This window comes from Ranitomeya imitator, chromosome 10 (assembly GCF_032444005.1).
Source record: "Ranitomeya imitator isolate aRanImi1 chromosome 10, aRanImi1.pri, whole genome shotgun sequence".
Lineage (NCBI taxonomy): Eukaryota > Metazoa > Chordata > Amphibia > Anura > Dendrobatidae > Ranitomeya > Ranitomeya imitator.
Window position 1 is genome coordinate 142,377,710 of NC_091291.1, and position 16,574 is coordinate 142,394,283.

Below are 16,574 nucleotides of genomic sequence, written 5' to 3' on the forward strand. Positions count from 1 at the left end.
ATCACGAGTGACACAGATTTCTACAGGATGGCAGCTTAGAGGACCATGGCTCCAGCTAAAAGAATACAGCTCTGCTCCATTGACCATCACTGAACCATGGATACGTTTGGGGTAGTCAGGATTTTGACCCAGTTCTCACCTGAGCCCCATGGATACATTTATGGGGGCCAGGAATGGGACCCGCAGGTCGCCTGGCTCCATGGAGATGTTCAGAGAAGCCATGTTGTGACCGTCTGGTCAACTGGCCCTGTACCTGAATGGCCTGAATGCACTGTCCTCTTCCTAAGCTTGTCGTTGCCTCCTCTCTGTGTGCGTGTCACAGGTGGGGTAGTCGGCTCTGAAAGCTGAAGCCAGGTTGTGACCCTCCAGTCAACTGGCCTTGTACCTCAATGGACTGTCCTCTTCCTAAGCTTGTCGTTACCTCCTCTCTGTGTGCGTGTCACAGGTAGGGTAGTCGGCTCTGAAAGCTGAAGCCAGGTTGTGACCCTCCAGTCAACTGGCCTTGTACCTCAATGGACTGTCCTCTTCCTAAGCTTGTCGTTGCCTCCTCTCTGTGTGCGTGTCACAGGTGGGGTAGACGGCCCTGGAAGACGTGAAGTCTCAGCTGCTCTTATCCTGGCGAGTCAGCGGAAGGATGAGACTCTGTAAATTTGCACCATCTTGGGTATTTTGCTGGGACTGTTCTATGTGTATTCTGCCGGTGTAATAAAGTATTGCCACACTGTTACCCTCACCCTGTGGTGTCTGAGTAGCATTATACTTACAGAGAAAGGAGATCGGGTGTTCGGTGGGTTGATCCCTGGTGCATGCAGTTTCGGCTAGCGGACCAGAGCGCCCATGCTGACTCCCCCTTGTCTCCACAGATGGGATCAAACTTTAAAAATCTCTGCTGGTTCCTAGACGGATCGATTGGAAGCAGAAGGGAAGGCTGACATCATGGGATTAGACCCACCCTGCACAATAGATAAGCTTTTGGTGCACATCGTCCAGCACTTCCGGGATGTTTGTACCCAGCCTTTAAAGGAGGGTTTCCAGTGTGTTTCCTGCTTCCTATGGAGATTTTTCACTCGAAGATTCCCGTACAATTATATTGACCGTGTAGCCGCCTATAATACAGTGAGCAGAATACTTTTGATCTTGAGGTCACTGGCTGTCCCTGATACTCCAGATGTTGTCATGTCAATTATATGGAATATCCCTTTAAGATCTATATTCTTAACAGTTTATCTCCTGAGATGATTGTAACATGATGTTTGTTTTCTATCACACAGGAAGAAGCTCTTTGTACATCGTCCTCTCCACCGGGGGAATATTCCTGCTCGTTACATTGGTCACAGTCTGCGCTTGTTGGAAGCCATCCAGGAAGTAGGGTTACAAGCATGCACTGCACCTCAGGAGCCTGTCCCCACCCAAAGATCACATTATATATGTAGGAGCAGAATAACTGATATCCATATCTAATGGTACAACTATGGCCTCTCAAAATGTCACAGTTTTCATATAAAGTTTACACAATATTTTCATTGGACATTCGCTATTCCTGTCAAACAGGCGAAGTGTGCAGAGAGTCAGCCACAGCAGGGAGGGGGACACTGAGGAAATGTCAGTCAAGTTAGGTGGGTGGAGATTCAGCAGCAGTGAGGAGGTACACTGAGGAGCTGTCAGTCAAGCTAGGTGGATGAAGATCCACAGGGAAGGAGGACACTGAGGAGCTGTCATTCTAGATGGATGGAGCCTCAGCTACAGCAGGGAGGAGGGACACTGAGGAGCTGTCAGTCAAGCTAGGTGGATGAAGATCCAGCAGGGAAGGAGGACACTGAGGAGTGGTCATTCTAGATGGACGGAGCCTCAGCTACAGCAGGGAGGAGGGACACTGAGGAGCTGTCAGCATAGGTGGGTGGAGATGCTGTAGCAACAGGGGGAAAGAACACTAAGGAGCTGTCAGGATAGGTGGGTGGAGATGCTGAAATAAGGAGGATGGACACTGAAGAGCTGTCAGGATACATGGGTGGAGATGCTGTAGCAGCAGGGAGGAGGGACACTGAGGAGCTGTCAGCATAGGTGGGTGGAGATGCTGTAGCAACAGGGAGGAAGAACACTAAGGAGCTGTCAGGATAGGTGGGTGGAGATGCTGTAACAGGGAGGTTGGACACTGAAGAGCTGTCAGGATACAAGGGTGGAGATGCTGTAGCAGCAGGGGGGAGGGACACTGAGGAGCTGTCAGAATAGGTGTGTTGAGATGCTGCAGCAGGGAGCAGGGACACCAAGGAGCTCTCAGAATAGGTCAGATGAGATGCTGTAGCAGCAGGGGGGAGGAACGCTGAGGAGCTGTCAGAATAGGTAGGTGGCGATACTGTAGCAACAGGGAGGAGTGACAGAGAGGAGCTGTCAGAATAGGTCAGATGAGATGCTGTAGCAGCAGGGAGGAGGAACACTGAGGAGCTCTCAGAATAGGTCAGATGAGATGCTGTAGCAGCAGGGGGGAGGAACACTGAGGAGCTGTCAGAATAGGTAGGTGGCGATACTGTAGCAACAGGGAGGAATGACAGAGAGGAGCTGTCAGGATAGGTCAGATGAAATGCTGTAGCAGCAGGGGGAGGGACACTGAGGAGCTGCCAGAATAGGTGGGTGGTGATGCTGTAGTAGAAGGGAGGAGGAACACTGAGGAGCTGTCAGGATAGATGGGTGGTGATGCTGTAGTAGAAGGGAGGAGGAACACTGAGGAGCTGTCAGGATAGGTGGATGGTGATGCTGTAGCAGCAGGGAGGAGGAACACTGAGGAGCTGTCAGAATAGGTGGGTGGTGGTGATGCTGTAGTAGAAGGGAGGAAGGACTCTGAGGAGCTGTCAGGTGGGTAGAGATTAAATTTAATTTTTTATAAAACATTATACATCCAATTTGACATGGATTTTTACAGTAAGTTCACCAGTATAATGAAGTCTAAAAAAAAGCTATGTAATTTTACAGTTTGTTTTATGAAATCTGGTGTCAGTTCCCTTTTAAATCATTGGAGGGCTACAGAAACCTGTTTATGGCTGAACCACAGCTGACAGATCAGTGATGTGGGGGACAGATGTCGTGGGTAATATCATATAATTCATCAATTCTGACCTTCTAGAGAGAAGCACAAGCTGGAGACGCAGACGTCTTGTGACTACACCGACCATCCCGAAGATCTCCTAAAACATGAAGGTAAATATTATGTGAAGGGCCAGATTATAGCCTGGGTAACAGTTCCATCATTCTGGGGGCATATCACCCCTAGTCTCCATGTACAGCCCCCTCGCACCTTCCTTCCTGGGGAGACACATGGCTGGGTATAAAACATGCTCTGCGTGGTAAGATTATATCTGCACTACATGCTGTGTGTTCTCTCTATGGTACAATGATATACAGTTAGGGCCAGAAATATTTGGACAGTGACACAATTTTCGCGATTTGGGCTCTGCATGCCACCACATTGGATTTGAAATGAAACCTCTACAACAGAATTCAAGTGCAGACTGTAACGTTTAATTTGAAGGGTTGAACAAAAATATCTGATAGAAAATGTAGGAATTGTACACATTTCTTTACAAACACTCCACATTTTAGGAGGTCAAAAGTAATTGGACAAATAAACATAACCCAAACAAAATATTTTTATTTTCAATATTTTGTTGCAAATCCTTTGGAGGCAATCACTGCCTTAAGTCTGGAACCCATGGACATCACCAAACGCTGGGTTTCCTCCTTCTTAATGCTTTGCCAGGCCTTTACAGCCGCAGCCTTCAGGTCTTGCTTGTTTGTGGGTCTTTCCGTCTTAAGTCTGGATTTGAGCAAGTGAAATGCATGCTCAATTGGGTTTAGATCTGGAGATTGACTTGGCCATTGCAGAATGTGCCACTTTTTGGCACTCATGAACTCCTGGGTAGCTTTGGCTGTATGCTTGGGGTCATTGTCCATCTGTACTATGAAGCGCCGTCCAATCAACTTTGCAGCATTTGGCTGAATCTGGGCTGAAAGTATATCCCGGTACACTTCAGAATTCATCCGGCTACTCTTGTCTGCTCTTATGTCATCAATAAACACAAGTGACCCAGTGCCATTGAAAGCCATGCATGCCCATGCCATCACATTGCCTCCACCATGTTTTACAGAGGATGTGGTGTGCCTTGGATCATGTGCCGTTCCCTTTCTTCTCCAAACTTTTTTCTTCCCATCATTCTGGTACAGGTTGATCTTTGTCTCATCTGTCCATAGAATAGTTTTCCAGAACTGAGCTGGCTTCTTGAGGTGTTTTTCTGCAAATTTAACTCTGGCCTGTCTATTTTTGGTATTGATGAATGGTTTGCATCTAGATGTGAACCCTTTGTATTTACTGTCATGGAGTCTTCTCTTTACTGTTGACTTAGAGACAGATACACCTACTTCACTGAGAGTGTTCTGGACTTCAGTTGATGTTGTGAACGGGTTCTTCTTCACCAAATTAAGTATGCGGCGATCATCCACCACTGTTGTCATCCGTGGATGCCCAGGCCTTTTTGAGTTCCCAAGCTCACCAGTCAATTCCTTTTTTCTCAGAATGTACCCAACTGTTGATTTTGCTACTCCAAGCATGTCTGCTATCTCTCTGATGGATTTTTTCTTTTTTTCAGCCTCAGGATGTTCTGCTTCACCTCAATTGAGAGTTCCTTTGACCGCATGTTGTCTGCTCACAGCAACAGCTTCCAAATGCAAAACCACACACCTGGAATCCACCCCTGACCTTTTAACTACTTCATTGATTACAGGTTAACGTGGGAGACGCCTTCAGAGTTAATTGCAGCCCTTAGAGTCCATTGTCCAATTACTTTTGGTCCCTTGAAAAAGAGGACGCTATGCATTACAGAGCTATGATTCCTAAACCCTTTCTCCGATTTGGATGTGGAAACTATCATATTGCAGCTGGGAGTGTGCACTTTCAGCCCATATTATATATATATAATTGTATTTCTGAACATGTTTTTGTAAACAGCTAAAATAACAAAACTTGTGTCACTGTCCAAATATTTCTGGCCCTAACTGTATGCACTCGGCAGTGTTATTACATAGGTACACATAGTACAATACAGGGGCCTTGTCACATTACATCTGTACTGTATGGCAGGGGTGTAATTAATCAGGTGCAGGAGTTGCTGGGTTTTTTGGCCCATGAAAAGACCAGTATGATTAAAGATCCTTGATAGGACTTTCAAGTAACGCCACTGCCATATAATACTTCTATATGTGCACTGTGGGGCGTTATTATTCAGGCTCTCTATTACACTACATTGCATATACACATTTACAAATTGCCTGTTCAGAAAGGACTTGAACTCTACTGCCACCTATTGGTAAAAAACAAACACTTTGTTTTTTTCTGTTTAGTGGCTAGCGTGAACGTGTTCTTACATGCTGCATGCACACCAGTTTCTATCTCAGTTCATACCTTTGGTTTTATTTGTTTGCCACCTACTGGTATTAGCAATCCTACTTATAACCATCCAGCCTTGCCACATGCCTTAGGATCACTGCATCCAATAGGTGGCAGTAGAGATTAACTCTTCTTCCTCTCTAAACAGGCAATTTACATATTTGATTTCCCAGAGGAGCATTGCATGGCCCACCATTAGGTTCCACTTCCCCCGGACCCCTGACTCCACTTTCTGGAGGGGAGTCGACAATAGATGGCTCCTAGTGCTCAGGCAGATGCTGGGAGCAAGATTGGGTTTCCCTTGGCTTCGGGTAGAGGAGGCTACATGTCCCTGACCCTCACTGTGGAAAGATTTTGGGGGCCCTTCTCCTTTTGGAGAGGGTTTCAAGAGACCATAATCCTAGTGCACTTTTTGTGGCACCTTCAGTCACTTTTTTAGAACACTCGGGTGGAGAGCACGATCTTGGGCTTTCAAAAAAAAACAACACAACATACTATTCATTCCCTATATGACAGTATTATCTATGCAGCATTATTATACGGACTCTTTATTCCACTATACATATGTATGTCTCACTATTGCATTGGCACTTTATGTTACTACTAGTGATGAGCGAATATACTCGCTACTCGAGATTTCCTGAGCACGCTCGGGGGTCCTCCGAGTATTTTTTAGTGCTCGGAGTTTTAGTTTTTCTTGCCGCAGCTGAATGATTTATATCTGTTAGCCAGTCTGAGTACATGTGGGGGTTGTCTGGTTGCTAGGGAATCCCCACATGTACTCAGGCTGGCTAACAGATGTAAATCATTCGGCTGAGGTGAGGAAAACAATCTCCGAGCACTAAAAAATACTCGGAGGACCCCCGAGCGCTCAGGAAATCTCGAGTAACGAGTATATTCGCTCATCACTGGTTACTACTGTACATGCTTTGTAACACATTATATGGGCACTGTATGGCACCAGGCAGGACCGCACCAGATTTTCGTGGTCCCCGGGCAAAAGTCACAGTGGGCTCCTTTAACACATACCGTGATTCATGATGCACAGATAATAAATATATGTATAAGATTTCATTCACTTTTTACATTTCATGAGTGATATCTATTGTAAATTCTACAGTAGCTCAGGAACCGACGAATCCTCTCAGCGCACAGCACATAGAGTGCCTGCAGACTTATCATTCTAGACCAGATGGCATAGTCCTCCATACAGTATAATGGGCACCACATAGTGCTACATACAGTATTGTGGGCACCACATAGTCCTCCATACAGTATAATGGGCACCACATAGTGCTACATACAGTATTGTGGGCACCACATAGTCCTCCATACAGTATTATGGGCACCACATAGTGCTAAATACAGTATTATGGGCACCACATAGACCTCCATACAGTATAATGGGCACCACATAGTGCTACATACAGTATTGTGGGCACCACATAGTCCTCCATACAGTATTGTGGGCACCACATAGTGCTAAATACAGTATTATGGGCACCACATAGACCTCCATACAGTATAATGGGCACCACATAGTGCTACATACAGTATTGTGGGCACCACATAGTCCTCCATACAGTATTGTGGGCACCACATAGTGCTACATACAGTATTGTGGGCACCACATAGACTTCCATACAGTATTGTGGGCACCACATAGTGCTACATACAGTATTGTGGGCACCACATAGACCTCCATACAGTATTATGGGCACCACATAGTGCTAAATACAGTATTATGGGCACCACATAGACCTCCATACAGTATTATGGGCACCACATAGTGCTACATACAGTATTGTGGGCACCACATAGACCTCCATACAGTATTATGGGTACTACATAGTGCTACATACAGTATTGTGGGCACCACATAGACCTCCATACAGTATTATGGGCACCACATAGTGCTAAATACAGTATTATGGGCACCACATAGACCTCCATACAGTATTATGGGCACCACATAGTGCTACATACAGTATTGTGGGCACCACATAGACCTCCATACAGTATTATGGGCACCACATAGTGCTAAATACAGTATTATGGACACCACATAGACCTCCATACAGTATTATGGGCACCACATAGTCCTACATACAGTATTATGGGCACCACATAGACCTCCATACAGTATTATGGGCACCACATAGTGCTACATACAGTATTATGGGCACCGCATAGACCTCCATACAGTATTATGGGCACCACATAGTGCTACATACAGTATAATGGGCACGACATAGACCTCCATACAGTATTATGGGCACCACATAGTGCTACATACAGTATTATGGGCACCACATAGTCCTCCATACAGTATAATGGGCACGACACAGACCTCCACACAGTATTATGGGCACCACATAGTGCTACATACAGTATTATGGGCACCACATAGTCCTTCATACAGTATTATGGGCACCGCATAGTGCTACATACAGTATTATGGGCACCACATAGTTCTCTATACAGTATTATGGGCACCGCGTAGACCTCCATACAGTATTATGGGCACCACATAGTGCTAAATACAGTATTATGGGCACCATATAGTCCTCCATACAGTATAATGGGCACCACATAGTGCTATATACAGTATTGTGGGCACCACATAGTCCTCCATACAGTATAATGGGCCCCACATAGTGCTACATACAGTATTGCGGGCACCACATAGTCCTCCATACAGTATAATGGGCACCACATAGTGCTACATACAGTATTGTGGGCACCACATAGTCCTCCATACAGTATAATGGGCCCCACATAGTGCTACATACAGTATTGTGGGCACCACATAGTGCTCCATACAGTATAATGGGCACCACATAGTGCTACATACAGTATTGTGGGCACCACATAGATGTCCATACAGTATTATGGGCACCACATAGTGCTAAATACAGTATTATGGGCACCACATAGACCTCCATACAGTATTATGGGCACCAAATAGTGCTACATACAGTATTATGGGCACCACATAGTGCTACATACAGTATTATGGGCACCACATAGTCCTCCATACAGTATAATGGGCACCACATAGTGCTACATACAGTATTGTGGGCACCACATTGTGCTCCATACAGTATAATGGGCACCACATAGTGCTACATACAGTATTGTGGGCACCACATAGACCTCCATACAGTATTATGGGCACCACATAGTGCTAAATACAGTATTATGGGCACCACATAGACCTCCATACAGTATTATGGGCACCACATAGTGCTACATACAGTATTATGGGCACCACATAGTCCTTCATACAGTATTATGGGCACCACATAGTGCTAAATACAGTATTATGGGCACCACATAGACCTCCATACAGTATTATGGGCACCACATCGTGCTAAATACAGTATTATGGGCACCATAATACTGTATGGAGGTCTATGTGGTGCCCATTATAGTATGCAGGACTATGTGGTGCTCATAATACTGTATGGAAGACTGGTGTCCATAATACCTTATGAAGGACTATGTGGTGCCCATTAGACTGTATGGAGGACTATATGGTGCCCATAATACAGTATGGACGATTATGTGGTGCCAATAATAATGTATGGAGGACAATTGGTGCCCATAATACTGTATGGAGGAGTATAGTGTCTGCTCTACAATGAAAAGTCTGCAGTCACTCGGACTGCAGAATTTTGAATTTCCCCAGCGCACACACTGTGCGCTGCAAGAATTCACCAGTTTCTGAGCTAGTATAGAATCTAATATATAATTGCCTAGAATACTACTTCCTGCAATTTGTGCCAACTTCCGTGGCTTTGTCCGGAGCTAATGTCCGGAGATAATGTCCGGAGATAAGTGACGTCAACAGTGTCCAGTGTCTGATTGGTTGCCGCCTGCTGCGAGCGACCAATCAGAAACGTGCCGTACTGTGACACACTCCGCCCGCCATTTTGGTGTGATTTTTGAATTTTTACCTCACAGCAAGTTTCTACTGCGTGGAGGCGGCCCAGTGACGTTGCTCTTCAAGCTCCTGCCGAATTTCATCAAAAAAATGATAATACCATTTACCAAAACTATATATATTTAGTTGTGAAGTGGTTCAGTGACATTTTCACACCAATTTTGAACTTTTGTTTGGTGTTTTCTCCATATACTGCCTATTATTTTTGTTCTTTCTTACTATTATTTATTAATTGTATTATTCTTACATTTGAATAAATAAAGTATATATGGATTCTAGACTCCCGATTCTTTAGAATCGGGCTGCCATCTAGTTTATAATAAATGTCACTCATGTAATGTAAGAAGTAAGTGAAATCTTTGGCATTGTCTATACCGATATTTCTCTGCCGTATCTGTGCTTCATGAATCATGGCGTGTGTTAAAGAAGCCAACTGAAACTCTTTCGCTCGGGGCCCACAAAAACCTAAAGCCGGCCCGGCTCAGGAGGACCCCTCTGCTGGCAAAGAGACATAAAAAAGCCAAACTGCAGCTTACCAAAATGTATGCAAGTCAAAATCCTTCTGGGAAAGCATCTTATGGACATATGAGACCAAGATAGAGTTTTTTGGTAAAGCATATCATTCTACTGTTTACCGAAAACGGAATTAGGCCTACAAAGAAAAGTGTAGTTGCTATAGTCAAATATGGTGGAGGAACACAGAGATGTTTTCAGGTTGTTTTGCTGCCTCTGGCACTGAGGTGCCCTGACTGTGTGCGGGGCATCATTAAATCTGAGGATTGCCAAAATATTTTGGGTCACAATGTAGTGCTTAGTGTCAGAAAGCTGGGTTTGCGTCCTTGGTCATGGGTCTTCCAGGAGGGCAATGACCCCAAACATACTTCAAGATGACCCCAAAAATGGATGGAAACAAAGCGCTGGAGAGTTCTGAAGTGGCAGCAATGAGTCCAGATGTAAATCCCATTGCACACCTGTGGAGAGATCGTAAAATTGCTTGTGGGGAGAAGGCGCCTTCACATATGAGAGGCCGGGAGCAGTGTGCAGAAGAATGAGTGCTCCAAAATTCCAGTTCAAAAAGCTTGTTGATGATTATAAAAATTGAGGCTGCCAACAATTTTGTCCAGCCCATGTTGGGGGTTTGGTGTGAAATTATGCACAATTTGCCTTTTTTTTTCTCTGTTTTGTTGTTCCAATACATATCCAAGGAAATAAACATGAATATAACACAACATGTGTAATTGCAATAGTTTTCTGGGAGAAATACTTCATTTTCTAAAAGAATTTCAAGGGTACCGACACTTTCGGCCATGACTGTATACCTCATATGGCACGGTTAGCTGGGCACAGTGGTATTATTATATAAGTAGTGTAATTGGTTGGCACTGTATGCCTGTATACTGGAGACCCCGGACATTTAGTCTTTCAGGGAATTGACATAAGTAGAATTCCAGGTGAAGGAAAGCCGATCTTTGGAAATAGTCCTGGCGTTCATTGCTGCAGATGAGTCATTTTATTTGTGTTCTTCTCATTGCAGTGGAAGTTAATTCACGGACTATAGAACGAGAAAACAAAGATCCTGTGACTTTGTACATCTTGAATAATAAGGTACCAGATGATGATACTTATGTGTGTCCCTCTGTACAGACTTAGAATGAGCTGCAAAAGAAGTCAGTCACCTATGTCATGTAATGCCGCTCTCAGCCACTGGGTGTCAGTCTTATCCTATTTTTCTTAGTAACCCGTAGAATAATAATAATAATCTTAATAATAATAATCTTTATTTATATAGCGCCAACATATTCCGCAGCGCTTTACAGTTTAACAGTTTCAAACACAAAAGTCATAAGTAACAACGTTAACAATACAATAATTAACCCCTTAGTGACGGAGCCAAATTTTTGAAATCTGACCAGTGTCACTTTATGTGGTAATAACTCTGGAATGCTTCAACAAAGCCCAGTGATTTTGAGATTGTTTTTTCGTGACACATTATACTTTATGATAATGATAAATTTAGGTTGATATGCTTTATGTTTATTTATAAAAAATATCAGAAATTTGAAAAAAATGTTAAAAAATTAGCAATTTTCAAACTTTGAATGATTATCCCTTTAATCCAGATAGTCATACCACAGCAAAACATTAATAAATAACATTTCCCACATGTCTGCTTTACAACAGCACCATTTGCAAAATGTTATTTTATTTTGTTAGCATTTTAGAAGGATTAAAAATGTAGCAACAATTTAAATTTTTTTCAAGGAAATTTACAAAATGTATTTTTTTAGGGACCTATCCATGTTTGAAGTGAATTTGGGGGTCCTATATATAGGGAAATCCCCACAAGTGATACCATTTTAAAAACAGCACCCCCTAACTTATTGAAAACTGCAGTCAGGTTGTTTGTTAACCCTTCGGGTGATTTTCAGGAATTAATGCAAAGTGGCATGAGAAAAATGAAAATGTGTATTTTTATCACCTAAATGTCACTAACTTCGGAACAGGTTACTACAGCCGACAGACTCTAAGGCCGCTATTTGGTCATGAATTTCCATGACAAACATCAGGACCATGCAATCATGATCTGAGACCACCAATTGGGATAAAGGGGAAGCCCCCACAGTCTGTTAACCGTTTATAATGATGTAGTCACTATTGACAGCAGCATCTAAGGGTATGTTCACACGTTCAGGATTTCCATCCTTTTTTTTTCAGGACAGTTTTTTTAAAAAACTGCAGCTCTTGGCAGAAAACGCAGGTCCTTTTTTTGTCCTTTTTTTGATGCGTTTTTGATGCGTTTTTTTTTATGCGTTTTTTTATCCTTTTTTTACTGTGTGTTTCCTAGGAAGCTTTTTAGGGCTAAAATGGCTGAAAATACCCTAACCCTACCCCTACCCCACCCCTAACCCTACCCCTAACCCTAACCCTACCCCTACCCCTACCCCTAACCCTACCCCTACCCCTAACCCTACCCCTAACCCTATTCTAACCTTAGTGGAAAAAAAAAAAAAAAAAAAATTCTTAATTTTTTTATTGTCCCTACCAATGGGGGTGACAAAGTGGGGGGGGTGTCATTTACTATTTTTTTATTTTGATCACTGAGATAGGTTATATCTCAGTGATCAAAATGCACTTTGGAGCGAATCTGCCGGCCGGCAGATTCGGCGGGCGCACTGCGCATGCGCCCGCCATTTTGCAAGATGGCGGCGCCCAGGGAGAAGACGGCCGGACGGACACCGGGACGCCGGGTAAGTATAAGGGGGGGAGATTAGGGCACGGGGGGGGCATCGGAGCACTGGGGGGGGGCATCGGAGCACGGGGGGGGGGCATCGGAGCACGGGGGGGCGGGATCGGAGCACGGGGGGGCAGCCACACTCCGCCCACGCACTTCCGCCCGCTCCCCCGCACTTCCTGCTGCAGCGGTTCTGCACATCAAATCGCAGTAAAACCCGCAGATATATTTTTGATCTGCGGGTTTTACTGCGATTTTGACCTCACAATGGAGGTCTATGGGTGCAGAACCGCTGCGGTTCAGGAAGAAGAATTGACATGCTCCTTCTTTTTTCCGGGAGCTATTCAGCGCGTCTTTTTTTTTACAATTTCCGGACCATGTGCACAGTGTGTCCTGTTTTCCATAGGGTACAGTGTACTGTACCCTGCATGGAAAACAGCTGCGGAACCGCAGCGGCAAAACCGCCGCGGTTCCGCGGTAAAAAACGCACTGTGTGAACATGGCCTAAGGGGTTAAATAGATTTGGATGGTGCAAACACTGATCATGGCTGATGCAGCAAGTTGTCAGCTATAGTGGACAGCTGACAGCTACTGGATTGTCACCTATATGGGGATATAAGTCTCTTATATCTCAGGTCAGTTAAAAGGCGTATTGGCGGTCACTAAGGGGTTAAAGCACAATAAGCCGCCCCTGCTCGTGAGAGCTTACAATCTACAATGAGGAGGGGGAGATACAAAGTACAGGTGTGTATTTACAATGATGTATTTACAATCATGGTCCAGCCATGATTTATTAAAGTTTATTGTAAAAGTTTTGTTATGAAAATAATTACCGTAAATGGGTTGTTCACCTTTTGGGGGTACAAGGGTTTTTCTTTATTAAATTCATGTATTTGAGGCCAACATTTTTTTTTTATTATTTACCTTCATTAAAAAATGTCACCATTGTCTTTCTATAGGCTGTGCGGCAGATTGAGCTAACTGAGAATCAGTTAGTGAGCTCATTCTAACAGAACAGTCTCTTTCTGAGCACCTGTCAGCTGATTTATAGCCACAAATCACATCATAGTTGAGCAGCTTTTACAAGCTTTTTTTTCCCTGCACAAACAGTGCAAAATTTTTAAGGAAACCCAACTGCAATACAAAACTGATTTTTTTAACCCCAAAGATATGTTAAAAAAAAAAAAAAAAGCAAAAACACATGCCCTATAAAGAAATATATTGCCTCTCGTTCCCTAGCCATTCACAGCAAATATGGGGCATAGTGCATTATTATCACATCCTCAGCGAATGAACGCAAAGTTCCTGTGCATGTAACTTGGTGTCTTTACTACAACAACTTCAACATTCGGTGTTTATACATTTCTTGATATATCTTTCTGAAGGCCAAAGCTTTGTTTTCCAGATACAGAGCCACCAATCCCCTGCACTTACATAGATATAAAAGCCTGAACCTTGTCTGCAGCCGCCATTCATACAAGATAATGAGACCGTAGGCGGAAAGCGCTGGAGCTCCCTCTAGTGGTGGTGCATGAGGAAGCATGCATATTGTCTGTGCAGGGGCTGTGAGGCTCTGGATCTGAAAAATGGAACTGTACCTGCTATAGAGACATATCGAAAAATTAATTATAGTATAAAATGGTGCTAAAAATGGCATCATAACAGGCGGAGGGTCATTTTAAGGGGATGAGCATCTCCATGGCACGTGCCGCCTGTAGATCCCCTCCCACGTGCCGCCTGAAGATCCCCTCCCACATGTCTGCCTGTAGATCCCCTCCCACGTGTCTGCCTGTAGATCCCCCTCCCACGTGCCGCCTGTAGATCCCCCTCCCACGTGCCGCCTGTAGATCCCGTCCCACGTGTCTGCCTGTAGATCCCCTCCCACGTGTCTGCCTGTAGATCCCCTCCCACGTGTCTGCCTGTAGATCCCCCTCCCACGTGCCGCCTGTAGATCCCCCTCCCACGTGCCGCCTGTAGATCCCGTCCCACGTGTCTGCCTGTAGATCCCCTCCCACGTGTCTGCCTGTAGATCCCCTCCCACGTGTCTGCCTGTAGATCTCCTCACACGTGCCTCCTGTAGATCCCCTCCCACGTGCCGCCTGTAGATCCCCTCCCACATGTCTGCCTGTAGATCCCCTCACACGTGCCGCCTGTAGATCCCCTCCCACATGTCTGCCTGTAGATCCCCTCACACGTGCCGCCGGTAGATCCCCTCATATGTGCCACCTGTAGATCCCCTCCCACGTGCCGCCTGTAGATCCCCTCCCACATGTCTGCCTGTAGATCCCCTCACACGTGCCGCCTGTAGATCCCCTCCCACATGTCTGCCTGTAGATCCCCTCACACGTGCCGCCGGTAGATCCCCTCCCACATGTCTGCCTGTAGATCCCCTCACACGTGCCGCCGGTAGATCCCCTCATATGTGCCACCTGTAGATCCCCTCCCACGTGCCGCCTGTAGATCCCCTCCCACATGTCTGCCTGTAGATCCCCTCACACGTGCCGCCTGTAGATCCCCTCCCACATGTCTGCCTGTAGATCCCCTCACACGTGCCGCCGGTAGATCCCCTCATATGTGCCACCTGTAGATCCCCTCATATGTGCCACCTGTAGATCCCCTCACATGTGCCGCCTGTAGATCCCCCCCATAAGCCGTAGTGTTGCATACTGTGATGAATGGCTCTGTACTCTGTTCACCAGGAGTCTACGGAGGTGGAGGAAGACTCACCCACAGAATCAAGGACGACCTCTGACACATCGGGGTCCCCCAGTTATACCAGCAGCAGGTCCACCGGACCCACCACTCATTCCAGCCACAGGTACCACCACTCCGCAGCGAGGTCACCGGCAGACATCAGAGAGCAAGAGCCCCCACCCAAGACTGCTGGACCCCGAAACACAGCCCGGTCCCTGTGTGCAGCTGGCGTGCATGTTATCCACGAACAAGACGAAGAGTCCACGGTGCCGAGTACCACCTGAGCTACCCAAGAACTGGGGGGAGCAGGGAAAAGGGCAGGAACTGTAATCACGGGGTCGGCGGCACATTTGTCTAGAGCCTGTAGCGTAGATCGCTGCCTAGTGAGATGGCGTCTTCACCATAGATCTGTAGAATAAAGTGTCTTCTGTCAGTGGACTGAACCCCGATAATAACCGTCTTTGCTAACCACAAGCCTCCGAATATGTGCCCGACCCAGAGGAACAATCACGAACAAGAAGTCCTCCACCACAGCCACAGAATTACGGCTTAAATCACCATCTAATGAAAAGTTCTGCAACTTTCTAATAAACTTTATGATTCAGTTTTTTCATTATTTTCAGAACCTCTGCTTGCTGTCAGTGAATAGGGATATTTTTGTTTACATGGGGAGGCTGCATGTCTGTACATCCCAATATTTCTAGTCTGCACAATCCTCTGTGAGCTCGATACATACCTGCACTGATACATTGTAACAAACAGGCCTGGAGACAGATCTGTGCTGCTGACTGGTGGAGCTCCTAGTGGATTATCTGGACTGGATATAAATGTAACGAACTCTCAGCTGTTAGAGGCAATCGGTCGATCCAGGATTTTTAGCCTCTGAACGTGAACAAAGATGTTTCTATGCGGTGACACCAAGCGGAGATCCAAAACACCGCGAGACTCAGAGTATATTAGAAAGTTGCATAAATCTATAATATAACGCTGGGAGCATCACTCTGTCCGAAGCCTTTATAGACTGCGCAAGCGCCGGCGCAGTCTGGACCCCACAGAGTGATGCAGCCCAGGAGATTGCGGTATGCGTAAGCACTGAACGCACACCGCGATCTCCAACGGAGAAGCAGGGACGTGGCAGGAGGGTGAGTATGAGCTATATTCACCTGTCCCGTTCCAGCGCTGCGTGCGGCTCCGTCTCCCGGGTCCTCTGCCTGTGACGGTCACAGTTCAGAGGGCGTGATGATGCGCTTAATGCGCGCCGCCCTCTG

The 16,574-nt window shown here is 45.6% G+C and overlaps 1 protein-coding gene across 1 annotated transcript in view; it reads left to right on the plus strand.

The window, feature by feature from the left end:
• Positions 1–15,910, plus strand: part of HEPACAM (hepatic and glial cell adhesion molecule) — a 45,544-nt gene extending 29,634 nt beyond the window's left edge. The window contains exons 4-7 of the mRNA XM_069742818.1: positions 1,272–1,365; positions 3,119–3,192; positions 10,915–10,985; positions 15,312–15,910. Of these exons, the coding sequence (XP_069598919.1) occupies positions 1,272–1,365; positions 3,119–3,192; positions 10,915–10,985; positions 15,312–15,590 (518 nt within the window). The 3' untranslated portion in view covers positions 15,591–15,910. The remainder of the gene's footprint in view (positions 1–1,271; positions 1,366–3,118; positions 3,193–10,914; positions 10,986–15,311) is intronic.
• Positions 15,911–16,574: the final 664 nt, after the last annotated feature.